This window comes from Epinephelus moara, chromosome 9 (genome assembly GCF_006386435.1).
Source record: "Epinephelus moara isolate mb chromosome 9, YSFRI_EMoa_1.0, whole genome shotgun sequence".
Classification (NCBI taxonomy): Eukaryota; Metazoa; Chordata; class Actinopteri; order Perciformes; family Serranidae; genus Epinephelus; species Epinephelus moara.
The window spans coordinates 24,155,759-24,178,081 of record NC_065514.1 but is presented as its reverse complement, the minus strand read 5'-3'; the positions used below and the strand labels follow the sequence as shown (position 1 = coordinate 24,178,081).

At 39.4% G+C, this 22,323-nt stretch overlaps 1 protein-coding gene and 4 non-coding genes across 5 annotated transcripts; all 5 read right to left on the bottom strand.

The window, feature by feature from the left end:
- Positions 1 to 826: 826 nt before the first annotated feature.
- tmem38b (transmembrane protein 38B) lies at positions 827 to 16,836 on the bottom strand. The gene is made up of 6 exons (XM_050053354.1): positions 16,392 to 16,836; positions 6,875 to 7,031; positions 6,283 to 6,467; positions 6,094 to 6,181; positions 3,654 to 3,771; positions 827 to 1,811 (listed from the first exon to the last, which is right to left on the bottom strand). The coding sequence occupies exons 1-6, from the start codon at positions 16,513 to 16,515 to the stop codon at positions 1,509 to 1,511; spliced, it is 975 nt and encodes a 324-aa protein (XP_049909311.1). The 5' UTR covers positions 16,516 to 16,836; the 3' UTR covers positions 827 to 1,508.
- Positions 16,837 to 20,586: 3,750 nt separating this feature from the next.
- trnay-gua (transfer RNA tyrosine (anticodon GUA)) lies at positions 20,587 to 20,675 on the bottom strand. Its single transcript is given in 2 exon segments — positions 20,587 to 20,622; positions 20,639 to 20,675. It is a non-coding gene; the product is annotated as a tRNA-Tyr (tRNA).
- A 243-nt stretch (positions 20,676 to 20,918) lies between these two features.
- trnay-gua (transfer RNA tyrosine (anticodon GUA)) lies at positions 20,919 to 21,007 on the bottom strand. The gene is given in 2 exon segments: positions 20,919 to 20,954; positions 20,971 to 21,007. It is a non-coding gene; the product is annotated as a tRNA-Tyr (tRNA).
- Positions 21,008 to 21,285: 278 nt separating this feature from the next.
- On the bottom strand, positions 21,286 to 21,374 carry trnay-gua (transfer RNA tyrosine (anticodon GUA)). Its single transcript is given in 2 exon segments — positions 21,286 to 21,321; positions 21,338 to 21,374. It is a non-coding gene; the product is annotated as a tRNA-Tyr (tRNA).
- Positions 21,375 to 21,653: 279 nt separating this feature from the next.
- On the bottom strand, positions 21,654 to 21,742 carry trnay-gua (transfer RNA tyrosine (anticodon GUA)). Its single transcript is given in 2 exon segments — positions 21,654 to 21,689; positions 21,706 to 21,742. It is a non-coding gene; the product is annotated as a tRNA-Tyr (tRNA).
- Between the last annotated feature and the right edge of the window lie 581 nt (positions 21,743 to 22,323).

The window sequence follows — 22,323 nt, the reverse complement described above, 5'->3', positions numbered from 1 at the left end:
ACACAAGCACGCACCATCTTTGAAATCCTCAGAAAAGAGAAGATTCGTTTCAGTTTGATCACATAACAACACTCTCTGACCCTGACAGCTGACTTGCGGCATAATACAGCGCACAGCCTAGTTCGGCTTTTGTGGAAGAATATGGAAGTTCTATGGCTCAGAATATGTAGCGTCAAAGGAAAGGGCTGTCTGACGGCAAGGTAAAGCGGTGAAAATACTCTATATAGCGTCCATTTACACTGATGATGTTTTTTTTTTAATTTAGGCTTTTTCTAAGTAGCTAAAACATGTTTTGCTGCAAACCCCCATCAACAGCAGTACATTGCTCAGCTTCCCTGGTCGTACTCCTGCCTGCTTCTCCATGAAAATGTAATGCACCCCAATTCGTACATATCCTGTGTATTTTAACAGGCTGCAATCACGTGACCAGTGCACTGACAGGTGTAAACAAAGAGGCAGGTTAGGGTGGTGGATGGGTCACAAAAACCCAGACCTTCCCTGGGACTTTCCCCTGGAGTTGCGTGTTCGGAACAGTGTGAACTTTGAGTCATTTTAAAAGGTATGCCCTCGCCATGTTTTTTTTCCTAAACCTAACCTATGTAAGTTTACATCAATTACATAACTGTACGTTGAGGATATCATTCGTGGGACACTAATTCATAGGATATCACATGAACTGTTGTGCGTGTATTTTCCGTGGGTTAACTTACAAACCGTTCTGTGAGAGGACGTTGACCTCATAAAGCCCCACTTAAAAAAATCCCAACTATCCCTTTAAAGTGAGGTAATACGGTGCTGCCTCCACAATAGAAATCATCAAAACACATTTTACAGAGCATTTATACCTGTTTATTCTCATGCTTTTGAGTGTGGTTCAAAGCATTCACTAACAAAACAGACACAATAAAAAATTTTAAATGTAATTTTTTCAAGTGTGCAATTATTCAGTATAAATAGAATAAAATATCTGAGTGTCATAGAATAGAATCTCTTTTAAAAAAATGTTTTAAAGCATTTCAGAGTAGGAAATATAGCATTTACACGAAGCAGCAAAAGATACATAGACATTCATAGATCAGCAGGTGCACAGCACTGTTCCCGAAACCCAGAGATAAAATCCTCAACAGCTTGTACTCATTATAAATATATATTAAAAATTAAGCTACACATTGTACTGCAAGTGTGCAATCAGAAAGAGGATAGTACGATGTTCACATCCAACAGCATAAATATCACAGTACTTTAAGGACGGGGTGATTATCCCGCAATAAGGTGCAGGGTTGGTTGGAGTCAGCTCTTATTGAAATTCTGTTTCAGCACTCAGATTTAAATTGCATTCTCAGAAATGAAAAAGAAAAATGGTTTTTAGGCGGCAGGGGAAAAAAAGCATATTTTTTGATAAAAGAAAAACAACTCATAAAGTTTCAGTCCTGACGTGACGAATCTGAATCAGAAATGACTCCACAACCCTGCTTAGAGGTGAAAAGGCGCTACGGGGCAGAGGCTGACTAGTTGGTCTTCTTGCAGTTTGTTGTCTCTGCGTTCTCTGACTCCTCTTTGGCTTTGAGCGATCCACTTTGTCCCTTGACAGGAGAAACCGGGGTGTGCTTCCCTGCTGCCCCTTTCTCGCTGGACTCTTTGGTTGTGGTGGTGGAGGTCGTCCCGTTGGTTGCGGAGTTATCGATACACGCTTTCTTTACCTCGTCGGTGAGGGCGGCGTAAGAGGAGTGGCCGGTGAAGAGGGTCTTGTAGATGGCCGACTCGATGTTAGCGAATGGTAAGGCAGAGGAGCCTGTCAGCATCATCCTTGACTGAAGAAATAAGAGATAAATATGTCAAGACAGAAACAAAATGTCTTAAAGGTCCCATATTATAAAAAGGCAGATTTCCATATCTTTTTTAAATTATAAAGCAGGTATTATGCTATATAAATATTGTAAAAGTATCATAACGTAAAATCAACAGAGAAATGCAAGAAGTCAGTATTCAGAAAATGTGCCTTTACACGAGCTGTCAGGACTTCTGTGAAGTTGTGATGTCACAACTATATTAAGCCCAGTTAAAACCAAAGATTCGCAATGGGATGAAACCATTTTAGAACCTTGAAAAGAGAAGTTGCAGCGATGTGACCTGGTCTGTCTGAGCTCGACTCAAGCTGGCTGATGATGTCACCTGCAACTCCGTTGGTCAAATTGCCGGCGGCTGGTTTTACAACGTAAACTACGTCACCTGTTTCAACAGCCAATTGACTTGTAGTGAAGGTGCTCTGTCTGAGCTGAGCTCTCTGTTTACTTCCTAACAGTGTTCCCCCATCTGACATTGGGCTGCTGCTGTTTGCTTTATGTGCTTATGTTCCACCCACAACCAAAAGAATAAGCCTGAAAAGCTGTAAATCAGAACAGAAGTACAAAGAGTTGTTGCATAACAATGATACACCGTCTCATCTAGTTGCATTGATATGAACCGGCAGGTTTTTAGAACGCTGCAGAACGGCACATTACAAGTCGTTGCCTGTTTCCAACTGGTCTGAACTGGGCTTTAAGGTAGAAACTGCTGCTACAGTGCCATAACAGTCATTTCCCCAGCTGCAATTATGATGCAGATGCCAAAAACACAAATTTGGAAGACCTGGAAACACCGACCAATCAGATTAGGCCGGGCTTTTTGAGGAGGAAGGCTACAGAGAGAGACGCTAAATTGGAGCGTTTCAGAGAAAGATGGATACAGGTATATTCACGCTGACAGTGTGAGAAAAGTAATGTGCTTTTAGAACCTTAAAGCACGTGAACCCATAATACAATTATGAACCTGAAAATGAGCATAATATGGGACTTTTAGTAGGTTTGGAATAGACATCTAATCATTACCAAACTGTGGACTTTCCTTCACCACAGCAGCTCTCTTTAAAGGCAGCTATCATCAATACATTTACTTTAACAGTGGATCCCATGACTACTTGTATGTGAAGGGACTTGCCTGTGATAATGAACCTACGGAGAAGTAACAGCCAACCATGTAATTTGTCATTTTTTCATGGATAGCCAATGTGCTGTTGACCTATTTTACATATTAACACACTAAGTAAGTGGGTAACATGTTTGTATTTACTTCTCATTAGGGGGATGAGAGTATAACATCTGCATCATCAAGAACACAAAATAATAAATAGCAGGTTTGGACCAAGTCTTTAAATCTGATGAAATGGCTCGGTGCTAATTTGACAGATCAGAGACGGAGGGAGCTAACAGAATGAGAGTTGAAAGAAGACATGGTAGATTTATCTGTGTCTCAGTCAAGAGCACAAGTTTCCCAGAGAAGAGAGGATGATGCAAGCTGATGAAAATGATGCAAAAGCCCATGCCCTACGGGTAATACCGAGCTAATGTGAGTCACCGCAGCTAAAACTTAAAAAAAAAAAAAAAAAGCAGAAAGAGAAAGGTCATTTAGAAGACAAGACGCCACAGATCTGGAGGGAGCTTTGGCGACAAAACATTTGTTTTACCTGAGTTAATATCTAATTAATAAACAAAGAAAGGTATTAAATTGTTTTCTGTCGTGGGGAAGCAAATGAACCAAAACACACCATCCTGTTTGGCGTACATTCTCATGGTCACAGTGTCAGGTATGAGCTACACAAATTACACCACACTGACCTTGTTGACGACTATGAATATGGTGTAGATGAGCATCAGGTGGTGCCTCTGGAGAGGCAGGTAGTGGGTCTGCTGCAGAGCAAACAGCACCGCACCTATCAGGGTGATCTTGGTGGGGCTAAACAGACATTCAATGAGAGAGCAGTTATGACACAATCTGTAATAAACAAATATTAAAACGTCTTCAAACATCTTTTATGCTTGAATTATTATGCACAACTGAACTAAACTGAAGATACACATCATCACTGTGGATGTACTTGGCATCCGCTTGAGTAAATAACTCAAACTGGTTTTATGTTAGGCTGTTAGGGTTGGGTATATTCTGGTCGGACTATTTCTGTCAGGCAACCAGCCAAAAGTGTGACTGCACCTGGCCAAGAAACGGTCCGGCACAAAACCAGCTGTAACGGCAACATGAAGTCATGACGTAAATGAGCACACTTCTTAATATGTTAAAGGGACAGTTTCCCCAAAATCAAAAACGCATATATTTCCTCTTACCTGTAGTGCTGTTTATCAGTCTAGATTGTTTTGGTGTGAGTTGTCGAGTGTTGGAGATATCAGTAATAGAGATGCCTACCTCCTCTTAAATATAATCAAACTAAATGGCACTCAGCCTGTGGTGCTCCAGGGTGTTTAAAGGGATAAGACAGTTAGATTTAATGCTTTTTAAAACCCTTTCAAGACACCTTCTAACCAAATTTAGGACTGATTTTTCGACAAATCATGTTTTACTCATTTAAACGTTATGTAGGCATATGGTTATTAGAGTGAGTTAAGTTGATGTACATTTTGCAAACAGGTAAGTGCAAGTATGATGTAAAATGATGGTATTATAGTTGTTTGTTTGTTTTAAGATTTGTAACATTAGAAATTTGGACTTTTACATATAAAAGCTTTACTCATTTTTACAAAAAGACATTAAAGGACGTATAAATGAAATTAGATAAAATGTTTGTAGCAGTTAAACTAGCTCAGAAATTCAAATTTAAGACTATTTAATGACTTTTAAGGCCTTATTGTTACAAAACTGAATTTAAGACAAGGACCTGCAGACATGTTAGTAGTAGCATGTAGCATGTTAGCTAGCTCTGTGTTGCTAGGTGAGCTAGCAACAGATGCACACTTCATTCTGCGCAGTGATACACTTGGCAGGCGTGGTTCAGTAGAAAGAAAATAGTTCCTACATGAAACTGCTCACATCAAGGTCTGTGGATTATCTTGAGTAACTGGGTCATGATTAAAATGATCTTCAGATAGACATCTCTGTAGAGGACTGGGAGGAAACTCAAACTATTAATACAAGATGCAAACTGTTACAGTATAAGTGGTTGCTCAGGACCTATATCACACCTGTCAAACTACACCATTTTAATCCCAATATTCCCGACTGTTGCATCAAATGTACTGAAGAAGTTGGTACCCTGCTACATTGTATGTGGGTTTGTCGAAAGGTGCAGATATTCTGGAGAGAGGTTCTTGAACTAATCTCCAAGCTGACAGGAAGTGTTATTCCTATTGAAGCCAAGATATGTTTGTTGCACATATACCCTGAGGATTTCCCAGCAACTGTAAAGGAACGTAAGCTAATTAATTTCTGTTTGTTACAAGCCAAACGTATGATTGCTTTAAAATGGAAGGAGACACAGAGACCCACCTCTACTCAATGGATTACAGAGATGTCATCAAACTTGGCACTGGAAAAACTGACTTACACGGCAAGAGGGAAAATTAAGGATTTTGACAAAATGTGGTCTTCTTTCTTAATCTTTATGAACGATCTAAATGTGCAAATGCCTGGAGTTGGACAAGGACTGATGCCACTACCATCACAATAACTTGTTGCACAGCTATAGTATTATTGTTGTGAAGTAGGGAAAGAGAAAAGGAGAATGACCGAACTATATACTTGTGATTTAAACAATGATTTAGGAATATATGTATGTATGTGTGCATACTGAGGTTCATGGAAATGTATGTGAGCATACTATTATTATTATTATTACTATTATGAAGAATATCATTTTATGTACCAAGGATCTTATGTTATCGAGGGTGGGGGGATGGGGGTGGTTTATGTTTATGTATGTCTGTTTGCAAAAATGGAAAATCAATAAATAAAGTGTGGGGGAAAAAAAACTGGGTCATGATTTCTGGAAAGAGACACTGCTGTTGAGTTTTTCAAATGTAGTTTTTGGCACTTTGAGCACCACAAGCTGAGCGCCATCAAGTTCCATTAAATCTGAGAGAAAGCAGACATCTCTACGGCTTATATCTCCAACACTCAGCAACTCACACCAAAACAATCTAGACTGATAAACAGCACTACAGGTAAGAGGAAAAGTATGTATTTTTGATTTTGTGGTGAAATGTCCCTTACATTATTCCTTTACATTTCACATCACACTCAGTACATCACAATATAGTCAAGACTTACTAAGACATCTTGAGGAGCTCATTAGTCTCTGGTCTCCATACGCCTCGAACTAACTGCTCAAAATTACTTATCAGACCACCTCCAGCACCTAGCGGGGATAGGAAAGGTACGTATAGTTCATTGTTACTTCGTAGCTTTTACAAAACATATAAAAAAAAAATCCTTCAGCATGCACCATCAGCTACTGACCTTTAGCCCACCCGATGGCAATCATGACCAGCAGACCGTCCTTGTATTTGCTCTGTGCCTGGGTGACCCCTCCAAGCACCTTCCACGTCCTGGTCACTTCCTTCATCCCTGACAGCACCAGCCTAACAGGCAGCAGGGCGGCACAACAGTACACCAGGTCCATGGGGCAGTAGAACACTAGGTACCTGTAGAGACACATATGGCTCACATAAAGAGTGCACACACATGACACACATCTCAGCTACCTGCTGTGAGTGAACTATGTCTTCATTACACACTTTGACAGTGACCTGACAGTCTCTGTCATGTACCTAACTTCACCAGCAGAGGGCGCTATGGATTTCTGAGAGGAGAGTGTAATTATATGTGTCACCAGCAGAGGGTGCCAAAGCCTTCATATTAGGAGAGGGGAACTTGACAATAACCTCTCTGTTTTATTTAGTTCCTTCCACATTTCATGCTCCCTTTACAGCAAATTGATATGTTTCTACACAAGAGAATCTTTTCTTCAAAGTAACAGAGCGCCTCTCATTAACCCTGCAACTTTCTGCTTCCATTCTCCATGTGTGTATTTCAGTCTCATGACATTTACCAGACGATGGAAGCGAGCAGAACACTGGTGCTGTTGGACAAAGGTGCAACAGGTGGCTCGGCCAGCATGACGGCAGATAGCACAGCTCCACCGAAACAGAAGAGCATGGAGCTGAACCAGCAGGCTAAGGGGCTGACTTTGGACACCTCAAGAGCACCTGCATGAGAACAGAGGTATATCTATCAGCAGGGTCACTGTCATGTGGATTTCCTCGAGTTCCTTGAACACACATAAGGCATAAGTATTCCCACTGTAAAGGCCTGGGAACACCCTGCAATCACTGTTGTTGAATGCTTACTATAATAAGCATTAAACGTAGTCTTCTGTGCAGTGGGGGGATTTATATAATGACAGTGATAATGCCAAAGACACAGGCTTTGTGGATATGGCCATTTATGATGTCTACAGTATTGGTACAGAAAAGTATCCAACTTTAACATCTGGGCGTTAGAAGGAGAGATGGACTTTTCCCTGCATGCTTTCTTCCAATCACTGAAACTGTATAAATATTAACTAGCTAGAGAGAACACACACAGAGAGGTTTGTAAAGCACAGTTACAATATTTGTGTCTGGGCCTTCAGGTCAAAGTGCAGAGCAGCGACATTTACGATTACAAACCATATCAGTTCACTACAGATAAAAATCACCTGCTCAATGCTCCCTCTGTGTTTCCGCCCTGCTTTGAAAGATCACTGTGTTCACTTTTCCACTAAAAAAATGACATTATGTTGCTTGATATTCTTACTGGAAACTATGAAAGGGAGGTTTGTTTCTACAATTTTTTGGCTAAACACGGGTTTCATTGACAAAATACAACACTAAGACAATCCAATACTATCAAAGACCGACTTTTCTGACTCTACCGACATTAACGCCACCAACGTTAAGATATATATATAAGATATATAAGATATATGTGTTTCACTCAGTCAACCCTGAGCCACCTGGCCCCGAGTCACTCTGACCGCACACAGGACCATACTGGTAATCTGAGGATTACAGACAGATTATAGACTCCTGGAGAGAGATCGGTAAACCAGGAGGATTTATAACTCTATCTGCCTCCTCTGCACAGTCCCAGCGGAGTCTGTCTGCACAGCTTACTTTTTCACTTCTAAAAGAATTAGGAAGTGGATGGATAAAGAAGCAACTTCATTTACCATCGTTTAAAAAAATGTGCAAAGTTACAGATTACTGATTTATAATTTTCTAAATGAGGCATTTAGGAACATTGTCATTTTGAACAGTTTGGATGATAAAATAGAAAGGAGAAATAATCCTGACAATGCCACTATGGTAGGGCTCGACAGTAACGGTTTCTAGGTTGTCACTGGCAACCACTTTGACAAATGGGTAACCAACTTTTGGCCGCAGCAAACAGTAAAAAACGCCCCCCGAAATAAAGACATTTTCAATATTTGTTGCATTGGTGATATTTAAATATTGCTGTTACACTCCTATCCAGAACCAGACACTCCACGAGACTACGGGTTGACACATGTGTTGGCGCGTTTACTCGCATGTGCACAAGAACAAGGACAAGAATCAGATGAACTTGAACGCAGAACAAAAAGGAAACTTGTGAAGTCTTTCTCGTGTTTTGCAGCGACTTGCTGGATTCATTTTTGAGGGGTGTGTGGAGAGCATGATAACACTTAAGGGTGGACACCATAACTGATAACGTCTTAAAGGGAAACTACACCAAGTTTGAAATTCATAAATATTATTCCTGTGGTCTAAGACAGTCCAGAGAACATGATCTCTCCCAAATTCAAAAACTAAAGAGATAAAACTCAAATGTGTTATGCCATTTAGTATAAAGCCTGGAGCTGCTCCTCCTTGACAGTGACTCGGGAAAGATGTTCTGGATGGGAATGTTCTGAGTATATGGGTACATTTTGTGTTTCAGAACTGAGAACACTAACACAGAATAAAGCTCATTTGGGTATAAAAAAGGAAACAAACATTCTATGGGTCCACAAAATCACTTTATATTTATACCCTATGATGTCACAAGTTTGAGACTTCTCTGGTTCCTGGCTTTGAGTTAGAGAACCTCATATTCACATATGTTGATTGAACTTTTCCAGGCCATGGAAATAACATATTGGAGTTCTTTATTAAGGTAGTGTCTCCCTTTAAGATTCAAACTAAAATATAAAGCATCGGATAAAACACAAATTACTGTAATACACCTTTTAAACATTATGTCACAGAAGCTGACATATAACTGGATAGTATCTTAATTACTCAAAAAACAAAGTGACTAAAAATGGCAACCATATTTTCAGTTCTGACAATCAAAAGCGGATGCCTTATGGCCAGCCTGGCAGCCACTTTTAAAAGTTAATGTTGAGCTACAGGATGGCCTATAACCTGCTATACAGCGGTGGAAGAAATGTTCCTTTACTAGCAGTACCAATATAACAATATAATAATACATATTCTCAGCAAATTTTACTTAAGGTGTCAAAAGTAAAAGTACTCTGCAGAAAAAGTCCCCTGTGACTGACACATAATTACACAGTACATGACATTATTAGGCCCCGATCACACAGGAAGTGCTTTAGCAGCTGGAGGCAGCTTTTTGGAAGTGTTTGAGAATGAGAATTAAGCTTTTTGCTCATTGTTTTGCATTGCTGCGCGCCTTGTGTTTCAGCACTCTAGGTGCCTGGCGTTTTTACCAGAGCGCTCTGAATTCCTCGAGTTGAAAAAACTTCATCCCCACGTCATCTCTGCTTTTTTTTAATTGTCCAGTCGGATTATTTGAGAAGCGGGCCTTCTGTGGTGGTCACGACAACATGTTTACAGTTGGTCAACAATGGAGGAGAAACTGGTGGTAGCGGTTGCTGGATACCCTGAGCTATATGGCCTGACGATAGACAGCAGGTCGTCAAACTGCCCCAAGTCATCCTAAAATATGCCTGGAAATGGCCATCATGGAGGGGAAGCTCCTGGACCAACTGGTGGTACTCCCCATGATCCACCCTCTTTTTTAGGGTCTCATGTACCCACACAGATCTCCGTTTCCCTGTGCCCGACAAACTATTTGCTGACAGCCAGAGCAAGTACCCTCTGCCTGAACATTTTAGTAACTAGCTACTAATTACTGTGAAATAAATAAAATAAAAAAAACGTAGATTGATGACATGTGAAGGTTAGTTGTGGTGCGCCTCACATTTTGCAACCTGTAAAATGCTTTCTGTGTGATCAGGGCCTTAGATTGTTAATAGTAATGCAACAATGTGTAAGCAGCATTTTCCTGTTGGTGCTGCTGGAGGTGGAGCTGGTTTTAACTACTTCATATTCAGTCAGGTAACTTTGTCCCGTGGTTACCTCTTTGGGCTTCAGACGGTTATGTAAGTAAAACTTCTCTTTGGTGGAACTGCTACCAACTCATAGACATCTGAAACATGGAATTGTCAATACCTTCACACCTGTTCTTCGATGTCTACATGGTCTCCATATCTTCATTACTAGATCACTATAATAAAAAAAAGGCGTGAATTCCTACAACAGTTGTTAGAGTTGTATTGACCTGTCAGAGTTATATATAGTAAAACACATATATGAATGGATGGAGAGGAGTGCCAGTGTTTCAGGAATATAAGAACCATGTTGATGGGACATTGTGAGCCTTAGTGCTGTCAAAAAAATGTTCATCTAAAAGGAAAAAAGTGGACATTAACGGAATTTGAAACTCATATTATTATGGGGATAACCAGGCTCTAAGTTCTGGTGCTACAGTTCCTTTAATCTGAGGGCTTAGGGTGATGTAAACAGGAAGTATAATGTTGCCATGGACTAAGTGAGTTGGTTAGCTGTGGGTGAAAACTTGAGTCCCATTTTTTGCCTACATTTGTTCATATTTTGTCAAATAGCACCAGTAAAAGTATGCCGAATTTGATATTAGCAGTTGCCATTCGCAGTGTACCCATGGACCTACACACGACTATCACTGAACCACTCTGATGTGATGATTCTCGGGCAAGTTCTGACATTATAAGAAGCGCTTTTTTTCCATGACTTCTATGCAGAGTTCTGGATGTTTATTTGTTCATTCTATTAAATTATTCAGAGATAATGATATCCTCGGAAATTCTAAGTCACACAACAGCATACAAATATGTGCATCCCACGTCTGTGTTTAGATTTGACTGAGTCATGACTCCGAGAGGGAGAACAAATTGTCATGCAAATAGTGGCAATCGGGCACCAAGAGATTTAAAGTACCTTCATAGCCTCCACGAACTGACATTGCTGCTCCTCCGACCACTGATGGTGTTGGTGTGTGGGCCAAACTAAAGTAACTAACGTCTTGTTGTGTTTTTAGTAAACTGGTATGCACCTGTCCCTTTCACATCACTGTGTCTTGACCTTCATTCTCTCACTTCTCACCTCCCTTTAACTCTCTCACCTTGCACTCATAATCTGAAACACTGCTGTATATAAGCGGTAACTAGATGAGTGATTTAAAATGCAACGGTTCATCAGCTCAGAGCGGGAAGTGCACGCAACAGCAGCATGAAAAGCAGAGTGTAGTAGTATCATTAACAGATATTAAAGTCAGTGTAAAGCAAATTCTGCTATTTTCTTCTAAACACATTAAATAGGTCATAAAAGTATTCCTCAAATGTGTAAAAAAGCCTTTCAACCATTTACAATTGAACTGTGGAGCTAGGCTTCACAAACTGTGTTTCTAGGTTTCTGTGTTCTGGATTTAGTGGGTGGGCCTTAAATCATAGCTGCGTTACCTAACAGAGCTATCCCTGGTACAAACACGCCCCCTGAGGCTGTAGCAGTATAAATAGAGGGAATCGCCTTGTTGTGTACAAATACTTCCAGGTAGAAAACCAGCAGAGTTTAGCTATATATATATATATGTATATCACATTTTTCACGTCACTATATCACCGTTTGTAAAGTCTATAAACACAATGATTGAACAAACGTTACTATTTCTGTGTGCACGTTTTGTAATTAATAACATGGTTATCGTAGATTAGCTGCGCTAAACGTTAGCCGTTAGCCGTTAGCGGTGTCTGTAATAACTCAGTAACTCAATAAACGGTCCGTGAAAATTTTTTTTTTTTCCAGCGGATATCTTAGTTACAACATGATTAAGCTAGCAAAGCAGTGTTGTGTTGCTATGTGTGGTAATTATTCAGTTTTGGGAAATCACGATGTCTAGAAAGCATCAGTGGCTGCAGCTGACAGGGACAGCTAACAGCAGCAGCAAAGCTAACATCAGGACGTCATCTGTTAAAAGCCTCCCGTTGTTGGATACGACATGAAACTATCTCAATCATGTTGTAACTAAGACATCCGCTGGAAAAAATATTTTCAGTCAGTGGAGCCGAATCAACACTCTCCCTCCCTGGATTCCATCCTCCCGTTCCGCCGGCTGCAGGTGCTGGGTTACGTCCTTGTACAGTACATGGAGGCGGCTTCCCTCCCGTGAGCAGAGAGAAGTGCTTGTTTTTCCATGATTTTGAGAGCTAATTTTATATACTTAGCGATTTTTTTAATCTTTCAAATTTGGCTCAGTGATTAATGACACATATTTCTGTGATGTGACATTTCTTGTTGCTTTACACAGACTTTAACTGGTTTTTTGTTTGTGTTAAGTTTTGCGAGTGACAACAGTGACACAGCCAGACAGTCTCTATCTCTTGTGTGTAGATGACGCCTGATATGATGAACTTTTGTGGTTTGACACAAACTTCCAGTTAGAAGAGGAGGAAGTTTGAAAAAGAAAAGCACACAAATGTGAGACAGGAAAGAGGAGTTGTAAAATATGCAAACAGTCTAGCACCCTGAGTGTCACACATATCCTTTCCTCCAACACTAATGCTCAATATTAGTGCTTTTGGTCTTACCACAGTTGTAACTTAATCTCAGTTAACACGTGAGGCGCATTGCTTACATAGTAAACAGTGTTTCTATGTCATCAGTTTGAGTTGCAAAGCAAAACAAACTGAGCCTGAGTGGCTGAGCAAAAACTTAAACAGGAACGCCGTTTCATTGAAGAAGTGGTGATTTTACAAAGCATAACAGGTGCTTTTCATATAGTTTGCAGATGGTAAAAAAATAATGCTTTGCTTCAATCTTACACTGAAATACGGGACTTCTCTGACATGCTGGGCTACAAACACACACAATGTACCGAATCAAGATCCTCCTTCCTGGTTTGCATTTGAAGGAGACACATTTACAAGTCAAATTTGAGGAACACAGGCCAAGTACATTACAGCTGCAACATGTCATACGGGTTGTATTTTCCACTTCCTCTTTCCTTCTCTCTGTTCTTTTCTCTTTGTCTCTCTGTAATGTGAAGGTAGACAGCAGGCCCTCTCTTCTCCACAACTCCAACTCTCCTCAGAGCCAGCTTACTTAATTGTTATAATCTGAGATCAGTTTTGCCCGTGAAGGCATTTTCAATCAGAGCAAATGTATCTTGGATAAGTATGTTTGTTGTACATGAGTCTCTTTACAAAAGAACACAAAGGAATGGCATATGGAGACAAGTCTCACAGCTGGGAAACAGTTCACTTGCCTGATCAAAAACAGTGATTAAAATCTTAACCAGGACAGCAGATCTCCTACCATACTCACTTATTATCTACGCCTGTGAGTAAGACATCCCTCCTCTCTCCTGAAACTTGATAACTAGATAAGAAAAAAGTGGCTTATCTATGGTTATTTTTGGGCTTGAAGTGAGATCCATTGATTGACATTCAACCACTGCTCATCTTCCACTTCCCTGTCCTCCTGCGTCCTGTGCAATCCACTCACAGCATGTTTAGGAATCTGCTTAAAATAACTCCACGGTAAACTGTAGTGACAGTGTTGTAAACATATAAAGGGAACTGGTGAGCTCTTTAAAAATGCACTGTGGGACTGGATGCACTGGAGAGCAGGAGGGGAAGATTTAAAACAGGAAGGAGAAAAGACAGGAAGAGTTTAGTGGTTTATGGCATTCCTTTCCTTTTTGGGGAACAGGAGACATGGAGCTGGCTCCCGGTGTGTTTGTGTCTTCACTTTTATTCTGGTTTTACTGAATTTCTTTTAAAAATAATCCTCAGATTTAAACCTTTCTTTGCTGTGCTCTCACTAGTTAGGATTTCATGTTGCACTCGCTGATCTCCGGCCTTTTGTTTGTCCGTATATTAACACTCTGTGTATCTTTCTCTCAGCCGCAGAGAGATAGATGGGAGCAGAGGACAAAGGGTTAAAAGGTCGCAGGAGCTCAGATGCTTCGCGAGGCAAGTTCCAAAATAGCCTGTAGATTTAAAGCGGTGGGACTACAATGGACTGCGTGTGTGTTCTGGTATGTTTGTGTGTGTGGAGAGTCAACTGGCTGTGTAGTTAAAGTCCACCTGTCCCTGTGGACACTATCTCAGTGACATAACAGAGCTGGCTCCGTGCCGGCCTTTGGTCTGAGCTGATACAATCAACTATAGCTCACAGTAACAGTGTGTGCTTTAAAGTTAGATTCATTTAATGGTGACTCTTTATTTGGACAGTCCAGATACACATGATTAACAGAGTATTTGTAACGTTTCGACAGCTTATTCAATTAAACTGTTGTGCTTTGTTTGTAGATGTTCAACAGATTATCTACAGAGCTTATGTGACAATTCATGAACATATTCTCTGTAAATTTAGCTCAAGATAGTTCAAGTTCAACTGAATAAGTCTTAGAATATGTAGTGAATTGTCACACGCCATAGACAAACATCTACAGACAAAGCGAAACAGTTGAATTGTTGAGTCTCAAACAACAAAGAAGACCCTGCCTTTGCGGCTGCTGCTCCAAAACTTTGGAGTAGCCTTAAACTCTGAGTCAAATGCTCCCCCTTCATTGACACTTTTATCATGTTTTCAATGGCCTTTGGGTGTTCGTAGTAGTTTCAATATTTTAGTATTTTATAATCTTTTTACTGATGCAACTGTTCTTACTGGTGTTATTCTGTTTTATATTTGTGTACATGTTATATTGCTATATATCTGTTTATCATTCTTTTAATTTGTACAGCACTTTGGTGGACTGCAGTTGTTTAAATGTGCTATATAGATAAACTTGACTTGATTTAAACGAGCTGATGAAATGTCACAAATAGGCCTTCTCTATAAACTGTGGGTGGACTATCCAAATAAATTGTTACCAATATGATTCCTGTACTAATTCATAATGGCAGAATGTTTCTATGTCCCATTATCACCTGCAGATTATTATTGTTTTAAATAAGCTACACCATAAATGTTGTTCAATAAGATTATAAATATTAGTTTTTTTTGTTAAAAAACAGTTTTTAAGAAGCATCGATTGTAAATAACAGCGAGGTAGGGCAGGGCGATATGGAAAAAAATCAAACATTACAATACCATACACCAAATACCTCGATAGTGATATTGCGATGATATTGTAGGGTTGACTGTTGGCGCAATAAGATTTTTGATAAATAGTCATCAATAACATGGATATAATGACTAAGTGGGTAAGTGCAAATAACAGTTAAAAAAATTACATCACTTTACTGTAATAACGCCTTTAAAACCAGGAAAAAAACAACACTCAAGATATTACAATATCAAAATCTAAGATGATATCTAGTCTGATATCACAATATTGATATAATATGGATATATACTGCCCAGCCCTACAGTGAGGCTAATACAGGGTGTCTACAGATATAACCAAGTTAAATGTAAGACTTTTAAAGACCTTTTTAGTACCACCTTATATGAAATTTAAGACCAAATCTTTTATCAGTTCAAAATGAACAGTAAGGAATAATGACAACAATTGGGTGAGTTTAAATGTAATGTGTTTAACGTAAAAAAGAGGACAAAATCTCACTGCTGTCATAAATGCTATTTATTATTGCAATTCTTCGGTCTGTCCAATGATTGTGAACAGTCACTGGGTCTGTCAGGCTGGAGACATTTTACGGTAATGTGACCGAAACTATTTAAGACCCATCAAATCTAAATTTAAGACAATTTAAGACTTTTTGAGGCCTTACATAAGAAAAACTTAATTTAAGACATTTAAAGACTTTTTAAGGACCTGTAGACGCCCTGTCATAGTTTCTTATGTTTTATCATTGTAAATTTTATGCATTATACTGTATCCCTTTATTATAACTTATTCACTATTTGTCTCAGCTTCTCATTTCTCATTTGTGTATATGACTGAATAAGTAACTTGAAGCCAAAATAAAGAACAAAGAATAAGGGGAAATGGGGAGTTAAACGCACAAATTTAAAGTTAGCAGGTCAGATCAGATGTTTCCATTGTCTTTTCGTCACCACCCTCTGAGTTCAAGTGTAAGTTACAGCCCAACATCCCCTGGAGCTGCGTGGCAGTCAGCTGGAGAGCCTGAGACACCAGGATAGCTGTAGTGGGATTATCGAAGTCACACCAGGTCATACTTTTGCAGAACAGGTTGCTTATTTTTCACAGTAAAACTTTGGTGAAACTGTACACGTCACGCCTTGTCAGCCACTTACCTGGCTGCTCCCTCAGAGACATGATGGACACGATATAGTGCGCCATGTCAAAGTAGGGAAACATGTTCAAGTTTGCCAGTCCATGGGACAGCTCGTCCAAGTGCAGCACCCCGAACAAATCCATAGTCTTATCTGAAAACTCTCCAGCACGAGCAGGCTAGTCTAGTTAATCCCGCTGAGGAGTTACAGGGGGAGACACGGCACCAGTCCAACTCTGAGCATCAGGGCTTCATCCGCCGCCTGTAAAGTGTGACACACGCCGCTGGCCCACACAGCTGTGTGTGTATGTGTGTGTGTGGACACACTCCTGCCAAGTTGCTCCCAGCTGCTTAGTTGATCACCGGGCAACAGATCTGTTGGTCATCATCCGTGTTGCCCCATCGACGACGCTGTCATCGGCGCATAGCCGGAATTCCTGCTCCATGTTCCTCCATGCTAGTGATGTGGCAGGCGGAGCTACAGCGGCTTCGTGATTGGAGGAGCGAGAGCGCGGCCAGCCAATCACAGGTCACGGTGTGGCTTCGTAAGGTGATGCTAGCATGCTAACATGCTAACACAAAAACAAACTCAGTGTGGGTCAGTGTTAATCCTTTTTACTTTATCAAAAACCTCATGATTCTACTTACTAATTTTCATATACACACAAATGTAAACTTGCTAAATCACCCCCTGTTTTAAAGTGTTTTTGATAAATATTTTTATTTAAATAGAGTCTCTGAAAACATAGCCTATAAATATTAAGAAAAGTGTATCTACCACACATCACTATTATCAATTAAAATGCTGTCTCTCATTTTTTATTATTTTTTATATCCTTAATGTTCCATTTTAGTCTCTTTTTAGTCTCATTTAGTTTAGTTTAGTTTTTTGCACAATTAAAACACAAAAAGGCAAGGAAAAAGAAAAATGAAAAGTGACAGGGAGAGGCAAAAAACCCAGTGGGCTTATTTGAAGAACAATACAGAAAATAATACAAGTGATAACAAACTACTAATAACAAAATATGTTTGACTGCAGCAACAACAACAACAACAACAACAACAAAAAAGCAGTAATAGTTTCCATTTAAGAGCAGAAAATGTGAGTTTTTGATGTACATGTCAGTCAATGTTCGTGTAATTAGGCATGCGTGTATATGTGTGTGTGCATGAGGGGGATAGTAGTTTACTGTATTGACCCTTGAGCAATAATAAAAATGTATCACAGTGAGTAAAACAAGCTAAATCATGAACAATAATACAAAAGGAGGAAACCCCTTTACAAAACAGCAGTTAAATGTTAAACATAAACATCTTTTGTAACACTTTATAGACATACAAGTTTTTACCAGGTGGAAGGAAGCATTCCATAGTTTAGTTCCCCTAAATCTCTATTGAAAATTGACCTCCAAGAAATCAAGAATTTAGGATGGTGAAAATCTGATGATTTACAAGTTAAGTGTGAATGCAGCTGTGAATTAGCTGTAGAATAAGTCATGAAGTGCAGACTTTTTTGCAACAATATGTGGAATCTACAATGTCTGACTTAGTACAATTTACTTTATTTCAATAAAAATGATTTTAAAAAACTCAGTATGGGTTAGTGATGTACCTGTTGTCTACACGAGTAGCTTACACCTTTCATAACTGGAAGCCTACAGGTAGAAATTACAAACTGTGATATTTTATGTCAATATAATGAGACGGAATAACATTATATTATAATTTTGATGTTCTTTTGATTGGTCTTTGTGATTGACCTATGTTATTAATAATCATTCATTCATTCAAACTTTGTTTAAGACTCCGGAAATCAATTGAGGGAAACCCTCATTTTCAGTGATGCTGAGCATGATCAAAGACATTAAAAACAATCAATAAGCAAACAAAGAACCATCGTGCACATAAATTAAAACAGATATGAAATCATACAAAACAACAAACAACAATAGCAATAAATGATCGCTAAAAGTAGAAATACAGGATGATACAGGAAGATCTGGAATACGGCACTTAAACAGCCATAAAGGTGGCAGAGTGTCCAAGTTTCAGGTCTTTTGCAGATTATTCCATGTATAAGGTGCACTGTAAGAGAAAGACATTCTTCCTAGTTCAGTTCTGATAAGGGAGTGTGAAGCAACATCCTATTCTGTGAACAAGTACCAAGATTATGTGAGGTCAGAGTTAAAAGGGATATTATTAATGTGATATTTGTTAATAATTTGGGCTTGAAGTTTGAGGTAGGGGCACAATAGTTTCCATTTTCAGCAGATTGTCCTTCCTTGTCATATCTAAATTTTTGAGTGAATACATTTACAATAGGCTTTGATAATAAAATATTTCTTGCATGTTTGGTCAGTGTGCCGCGTTTATATAGCTCTGAGGAGAGATCGAGCTTGTTCTTGATAGTACACATGAAGAAAGTATTTATTTTGTGGTATATCAAGTCCATAGAAGACATGCAAACAATATACAGACAAGTTAACAACATGCCCAATCAGTGTCTTGTAACTGTTAGCCTAAACCAAAAGAAAATAGTTGTTCTTTTTCCTTATGCCCTCTCAGTCGGCAGCTATGGTTTGTCCAATGAAAGAAAAGAGACACATTTGTAGTGCAAAATTGACTCCCTACACATCATTTAATCAACATTTGTTTGTGTTTTACTTCTGACATTATAAAAGCATTGACCTATGCAATCACGAGGTGAATGCAAAAATAGTTACTCAGAAAAGCCACAAAATGTGCAGATTATTAGCCTACTAAAAAAACAAATTGTTATCTTCACGTAGTCTGTTGTCTCACATGGGGTCACATTTTTATTTTGACAGCAAACAGCAACTCAAAGGAAGTGTTGACACAGCAACCAGTTCACTACTATTGGTGTTTTTGCATAAACATGTGAAAGTACATTAAACAGATGCAAAATGTTCAGAGGAGGGTGGGGCTCGTTGATTCTTTTGGACTCCTGTGAATAAATCTAGTCAGTATAACCATGTCAGAGTCACTGCAGCATCAGTGGTTTTATAAGATGTTGACATTTGAATTGTATATTTCAGTTAACCATAAATATGATTATTTGACAGAAGTTGCACAGTTAGTTGTACTGTACATAATTTGATATAAAAACACAGATTTTTTTCAAAGGATGTTTTTGTTCATGAAACGTGTGTCTGTACCTCTGAACCTTAGTCAGCTAGTCTTCTGGCTGGCATGAGCATGACACCTGGTGGTGGTTCCATATTAGATTTTTTCTTTGTCTGACATTTTTTATATTTGGCCCTTAATTATAGATGAATCAGATCTAGTAATAATTGTGCTGCTACAGTGAGAGTCAGTGGCACAAGTTGCTATGAGACACTAAAACATCCAACCTCATTCAGTTTCTAGAGCAAGCCTTTACACTACCTTGAACCTTGCCTTGATGACTGAAATATACACTTTCTCTTCTGCTTTGGTGCTGCAGCCAAAAAGGTGTCGTCTTCATACAGAACTAAAACTTGGAATGTGAAGAATTTATTATGCCCTTTGGTGTCCTCCAGAGTGAATAATTAGACAACAAACTAAAGTTTTATATAATTTGAAAGGAGCACCTGGCTTTTTATATATCATCTAACCATGGGTGGATTACTGAACGGGCCTACCGGGCACAGGCCCAGGAGCCCAAAGTGTAAGGGCTCCCCTGACCTTCACCTGCAAAATGGTATGCAAATTAAAACATACCGACCAGGTAGAAACTCAAAATGACCCCAAAGAGTCACAAAAAGACGACAAAGACATGCAGAGAAACTTCAGAGTCACAAAATAACTACAAAAATGACAAAAACAACCACATAAACAGAAATTGACACAAAGAGGCATAAAATAACCAAAAAAGACACAAAATAACCTCAAAAACATGGTACAAAAAAAAAGAGACACAAATCAACAAAAAGATGCATAACAACTACAAAGAATGATGCAAAACAACAAAAAAGAGGCAATGCCAACACAAAGTTTGTGTGTCTTGCTTATTTGTGGGAGAGGTCGTGGGGCGTTTTGCATGTCTGTGCCCAGGCACGCATTGTCTCATAATCCACACATGCTCGATAACAAAGACAATGCGTTCATCAAATGTCCTTTTGGCAGAGGAAATCTATGCAACCAATGGCTCTGAAAAGGGGGCCCACTCGCATATTTTCATGCTGAATGGTCACATATTGGACACCATGAAAAGCCCATCCTTCGAGCCGGAGTTGAACCAGCGACCTAAGGATACCTGTTGTTGTCATCCTACAGTCCTCCGCTCTACCAACTGAGCTATCGAAGGGAACAAACCAGTCGATAATGTTCAGCCTCTGCACAGATGCTGGAACGGATGCTTAATCCAAATATATTTTGCAAAGACTCCGCATTACAACACTGCATGGATGCAATTTAACCAAGACAGCGCTTTTGACAAGTGTCCTTTATTCAGATGAAGTCAAGCAATACAACCCACAGCTCTGAAAGCAAGAATGAGTCACACCTGTTTATTCTGGATGGTCACACATTGGACACCATGAAAAGTCCATCCTTCGAGCCGGAATTGAACCAGCGACCTAAGGATACCTGTTGTTATCATCCTACAGTCCTCCGCTCTACCAACTGAGCTATCGAAGGGAGCAACCAACCACCAAATGCTCAACTTCTGCATGGATGCTGGAAATGAAGCAAAACCAAGTTAATTTTGCAAAGACGTCACATCATAACATTCATAACAAATCTACAAAATGCCTGAATAAAATGTGAACAACTAATCGGAATAACCAAGATAATGGTTTTGACAAGTGTCCTTTTATCAAATGAAGTCAAGCAATACAACCCACAGCTCTGAAAGCAAGGACGAGTCACATCTTTTTATTCTGGATGGTCACACATTGGACACCATGAAAAGTCCATCCTTCGAGCCGGAATTGAACCAGCGACCTAAGGATACCTGTTGTTATCATCCTACAGTCCTCCGCTCTACCAACTGAGCTATCGAAGGGAGCAATGAAACCCCAAATGCTCAACTTCTGCATGGATGCTGGAAATGATGCAAAACCAAGTTAATTTTGCAAAGACGCCACATCATAACATTCATAACAAATGTACAAAATGCCTGAATAAAATGTGAACAACTAATTGCAATAACCAAGACAGTGCTTTTGACAAATGTCCTTTATTCAGATGAAGTCAAGCAATACAACCCACAGCTCTGAAAGCTATGACGAGTCTCATCTTTTTATTCTGAATAGCCACACATTGGACACCAATGAAAAGCCTGTCCTTCGAGCCGGAGTTGAACCAGCGACCTAAGGATAACTGCTATCATCAACCTACAGTCCTCCGCTCTACCATCTGAGCTATCGAAGGGGACAGACATACGTTGAAGTTTAGCCTGTGGATGGATGTTGAAGCAGCCATTTGACCAAACTTTATTTTTCAAAGACATTAGGTTACAAGGACTTAAATGTGACAGTTACTTGTCTTTGTCTACATAAATGCTCATTTAATATGGTTATGTTTTAACATTGATACGTTCATGACAAAGACACTGATTATTATGTGTTCAACAGGCATTATTTTGTCTGAAGAAATCAAACAAAGAAACCTACAGCTCTGAAAACAAGGCCCATTCACACATTGTCATTGTGAATGGTCACACATTGGACACCAATAAAAAGACAATCCTTAGAGCCAGAACTGAACCCAAAACCTAAGTATAATTGCTATCATCAATCCACAGTTCTCTACTCTTCTAACTGTGCTAGTGAAGGGAGGGCGTTGTTCAGCCTCTGCATGGATGCTGAAACTGATACTTAACTGTTTATTTTGCCAAGACTAAAAGAATTTAACATTATGAACAGTTACAAGTCTTAGTCTACGTATAGAAACTATGCATGGATGCAGAATCTGATGCTTTGCTAAAGTTTATTTGGCAATGACTCCATGTT